The following is a 4,843-nucleotide window of genomic DNA, read 5'->3' as shown; positions in this document are numbered from 1 at the left end:
AAAAGGAAGGGAACTATGACACATATATGTTGCACAGAAATGAACTTTGAGGACATTGTGCTAAGTGAAATAAGCCAGTCACGAAAGCACAAAGCTTAGAAGACTCACTCGTATGAGGTTCTTACAGTCATGTTCACAGAGACTGAAAAATGGGGGTTGCCAGGCCGGGAGAAGGAGAAACGGGGAGCTGGTGTTTGATGGATGCGGAGCTGCGGTTGAGGAAGAAGGAAAAGTTCTGGCGATGGGTCAATCCGGACCCCTAATAATTTGTTTTATTTATGTATTTTCATACCGTGAAACTCCTTATACAACGTATTTAGGAACTCTGGGTATGGAGCTGCTTTGCCCTTAACTTCTTGGTCTTCGTTCTCTTTCTTCTAATAAAGCAGTTCTTTTGGATAAAATTTGCCTTTGAGGATTATTTATTCTACGGACATTCATCGAAAAACCAGTGTTCTGTTTTTGTTTGCTCGGCTTTGGTTAAACAGCTCTAAGTGTTTCAGAGATAAATGTTCTAAGTCTTTTTAGATAATTCTCTTTGAAAGGGAGCAAATGTTAGGAAAAAGAAATCTGCGTATACCCTAGAAGACTGTGGCACAGAATGACAGCGTGGTTTGTTGGAAGCTGGTCTGAAAAGGTGGGATGGGGAGGGACCACGGGGGGAAAAGGAGGAGAGAGGGAGGGAGAGAAGACAAGAAGAGGAGAGAAGTGAGGGGAAGGGAGAGAGAGAGACACACACACAGGGACTGATTTAACTTCCCAGTGCTCTCTCGGTCCATCCACTTTGTCCCTACTGCTATCAAGTTCAGACAAGAGAAAATAATGCTTCATGCAGAAACAGCGATGATCTTCCCAGTTGCTCCCCGCTTCGTTTCACTCCCCTCAAGTCCATTCTTCACATACCTTCTGGAATGACGATCTACAAGGCAAAGGGCTGATGAAGTCTGTTCTCTGCCTTTGGGCTTCATCTTTTACCACATCCCGGTTACTGTCCCTTGTCTTCAGACTGTCCAAGTGCCACACTTGATGAGAAGCATAGATGACGTCAAAGAGCCTGGAAGTAAGAGGTGGTGTGGTCTTTGCTTGTCCATGAGCCTGCAGCCTGGGCTCCTGGGGACCCCTGGAGCTGTTGCATCTTTCTCTGAAGGGACCTGGAGTCACGCTAATGGTTGGACAGGGTGAGATCTTGTCTTCTAAGGAAGCACGTTGGAGAAGAAATCCCATTGGCCTTTGTTTCCTCCTGGCTGTCCTGAAGATCATTAAGCAGATACACGTTCTGCATCATTCATAACTGAAATTCCATACTTAGCCACATTTCTAGCTAAAAGGAAAGCATGTTTCCCACTGCTGGGTGTTAGCTAAATGCTCTACCAGGAACGGTTAGAACGTCAAGTTGTCGTCTACGTGTTTGCACAGAGCTTTGTCATCATGGGTTTTCTAACTCTGTTCACTATATTGAAGTATACATCACTCAGAATGCTCCCTAGGAGGGAGAGTGGTCCCCTCCACCTTGACTGGTCCCCTCCCCCACCCCCGCCCACCCCTCACATCACAGAACACTTCTGCTCCGCCGTCTGCTTGATTTCCGTGAAGGTGGCCTGTGCTTTCTCTTTTATGGTGTCCAAGTCCATGTTCTGAAGATTCTGTAACTGCCCAAGAATAGAATCCTTATCTTCTTCCTCTTCTTGATCCTCATCGACCATTTTCCGGAGGTCTTCGGGCAAATCCACGTCATCTCCAGCCATCTGGATTTGGTTCTCATCCATTTCACTCTACACACAAAAAAAAACAAATACAGAGATAGAGAGATCATGCTAAAACAGACAGACAAACGTGAAAAGCAGCAGGAAGATAGAGGTCTGTTGGGGAAGTGAATGATGCTGGGCTGTCTCTCAGCAGAGCCTGGGCCTGGTGGCAGTCGTGGAGGCCACAGGTCCTGGTGGAGACACTCCTCTTTCAGTGTATTTGGTGGATCAGAACCTCCAGCACAGTGGTTTTCAAAGTGTGGTCCATGGACCCAGCAGCATCAGCATCACCTCGGAACGTGTCACGAAGACACATTTTCAGGCCCGCTGAATCAGACACTCTGGGTGGGGCTCTGCAATCTGTTTTAAGAAGCCCTCTCTGTTATGTTGATGCAGCAAAGCTTGAGCGTCACACACCAACTCAGGGCAGCTCTGCACACTTTGCCGTCTGTTGGCTCCAGGCTGTGACTCGGTGGCCCTGGCTGACCCCACTCGGGAGGGTGGGGTTTGGGTTCATGGTGGCCTGACAGAGCTCCCGCATTTCATCAATCTTTAGTGGCAACTTCTGCCTAACCATGGTCCTTTCCCTCCCTTCTACTAGGCAGGGGCCCCTCCTGGGCACAGAATCATGTCGACTTCAGCCTTACATCCTTGGCACCTGGAAGCAAGTCTGGCACAGAACACTTGCTTATCACGTGACTCGTCGAAGGCATGGCTCCCACTCAGCACTCTGTCCAGGCTTGTGTCGTGGATGCCTTACGATTCCACCTTGTGTTTCTAGGTATGGCTGTTACTGAACATCCTAGTGCGTGCTGCCTGGTGTTAAAAATTCGTGTGTTTCGTTGTGAGAGAGGAGAATCGAAAGAAAACGTTTTTCTGGGAAAGGTATAAAAGATGCCAGCTTTCCCAGATGGCTGCCGTCAGATAATTTTCTGAGATCAGGTTGCAACAGGAGGCAAACTGGGCTTCTGGGGCAGAAAAGATGAAAGTGTCAGAAAAGCAAATGACCAGAAAGATCTAAGCAGACTTCAGGGCCCACCGCCATGTGCTGTGACCAGCCAGCCTGGAGTTCGTTACCAAAGCACATGACAAATCACATAAAGATAAAACGATCATCTTAGTCTTAATCAGACCACGTTGATTTGATTTTAGAAGGAGTTTGACACCTGCTGAGTCCCCAGGCAGAACTAAAGTCAGCACCTACAGAGAGAATTTCCCATGCATGGTGCTGAGTAGAGATGATCATAAGCAAACATCGGTTGTCTCTAGGTCCGAAGGGCCAGCTAGTGTGACGTGTAAACTTGACTCCATCCATGAAGTTGGCCTCCGCGGGCCTTTCTCATTCTAACACTACGAGACTCTGTACTTCTCCAGCTGATCCCTCCAGAGCCTGGAGGCCACAGCCTTTCCCCGGAACTTTTATTTTGTTTTCTGGGCAGAGTGACAGCGAGCTTGACTCCAGAAAGGGCTGGAGAGGCTTCTGACAAAGAGCAGAGAAGCCCTCGGGAGGCTGGGTCCTCTCACAGCCCCTCACGTAGACTCCTGAGAAGGACCACTCTCAGAGTCACCCCCTGAGGTCGGAGAAGCCTCTCCCTGCACTTGGCCAGGCGTTGGCCCCTCAAAGCGCTTAATGGATTAATTAGTTCCTCGTCAAACTGTTGTGAGGATTAATTAGTTAGTTAATCCCCAGGGGCTCTCAGCCAATCCTCCACATCTATTTATTTTTTATTTACCTACCCTAGAGGTTGCCTTCCTTGCTGATTATCCTCTGGGCATTTTTGCAGAAAGCAGAGGAAACACAGGACTGCAGTGCAGCCTGGAGTCTCAGGTCATGTAAATGCAGGATATCTGCCCTCCCGTGTGCGCCCTGAAATAACATGCGTATGCCTTGAACAGACATTCCTGGGAATTCTGGCACTCCTGCCCCTCTAGTTGGTAAAAAGCTCTCTGCGGATGTCACCAGGTTCTAACCTGGTCAGAGTAGCTGCTGTGGGTCTCGAGGGACAGCCAGCTGCTGCTCACGGGGACCGGAGCTGCTCCTGAGGGCTCACGGCCATGACCGCCCGTCTCCCCTTTACCAGGCGATGCCGTGTGTGCCTCTGGAGAAGGTCTGGACCAGTTTCTTTTTTCGAGGAAGACTTTCAGGCTTACTTTCTCTCCATTCCACTCGCTCAGGGAGGGGACATCCCGGGGGTTCCCCTTTGCATCATAACTCACAGAGGGACTTTTGACAGGCACAACTTCTCCTAAAGTGGTTCTCAAGGTGAGTCCCCAGCAGCAGCGGCAGTGGCTCCTGGGATCTTGTTAGAAATGCACCTTCTCAGGCCTCACCCAGACCTGGGGCTTCAGAAGCTCTGGAGGTGGGCCCGGCTCTGACACCCAGCAAGACCTCCTGGTGATTTTGGTGCCTGCCCAAGTTCAAGAAGCCCTGCTCCATGTTCCTTGACAACGGGGGTTGTAACTTACTCATTTATCATCTCAGAACCCAGCGGCGTCTACAGACAGTCGTCTCTTTGAATGATTCGTGGACCCTCTCGTCACGGACTGCAACAGCCTTAACGGTGCTTGCATGTGTGGGTCCTCTTTGCTGTAAAGAGTTCTATTTTTACAGCTACTGACATACTTCTCTTTAGATTCCTGCTGGGGCAGTGCAGCCCAGAGTGCTGGCTTGAGAATCAGATTGCCCGAGCGCGAAGGTTACCCCCGCCATTTACAGGTGGTGTGACCCCGGGTACCTTACACAACCTCTCTGAGCTTTACTTCTGTATCTATAAATTGGAATTCTATTGTTTGCCTTAGATTTGTAGAGGATTAATTAGATGATAGCTGAATGATTTGGAATATATTAAGCACTCGACCAGCGGTAGCTATTCATAATTGCGTGAGCCCTCCGAGGTGGGCAGGGGATTTGCACAGGACGGTCGTGACTCCTGCCCGTGGCGGTCAGCCCCATCAGAAGGCCTCGCCCTCTTTGCACCTCTCCTCTGGCCTAAGAGGAGCCTGTCGCCTACCTTTGCAAGCTGGGCCTCTTCCTTTTCCTCTTGGCCCTAGGCAATCAATCCTTGGATGAAGCTATCTGGAAAGCTCCTTTATCTCTC

At 49.6% G+C, this 4,843-nt stretch overlaps 1 protein-coding gene across 1 annotated transcript in view; it reads right to left on the bottom strand.

Annotated features, from left to right (window-relative positions):
- Window positions 1-1,544: 1,544 nt before the first annotated feature.
- Window positions 1,545-4,843, bottom strand: part of CPLX4 (complexin 4) — a 25,444-nt gene continuing 22,145 nt past the window's right edge. Inside the window, exon 3 of the mRNA XM_011361079.1 lies at window positions 1,545-1,772. Within this exon, the coding sequence (XP_011359381.1) occupies window positions 1,545-1,772 (228 nt within the window). The remainder of the gene's footprint in view (window positions 1,773-4,843) is intronic.

Source organism: Pteropus vampyrus, unplaced genomic scaffold (genome assembly GCF_000151845.1).
Source record: "Pteropus vampyrus isolate Shadow unplaced genomic scaffold, Pvam_2.0 Scaffold62, whole genome shotgun sequence".
NCBI classification, from domain to species: domain Eukaryota; kingdom Metazoa; phylum Chordata; class Mammalia; order Chiroptera; family Pteropodidae; genus Pteropus; species Pteropus vampyrus.
This window is presented reverse-complemented; position numbering and strand designations above follow the sequence as displayed.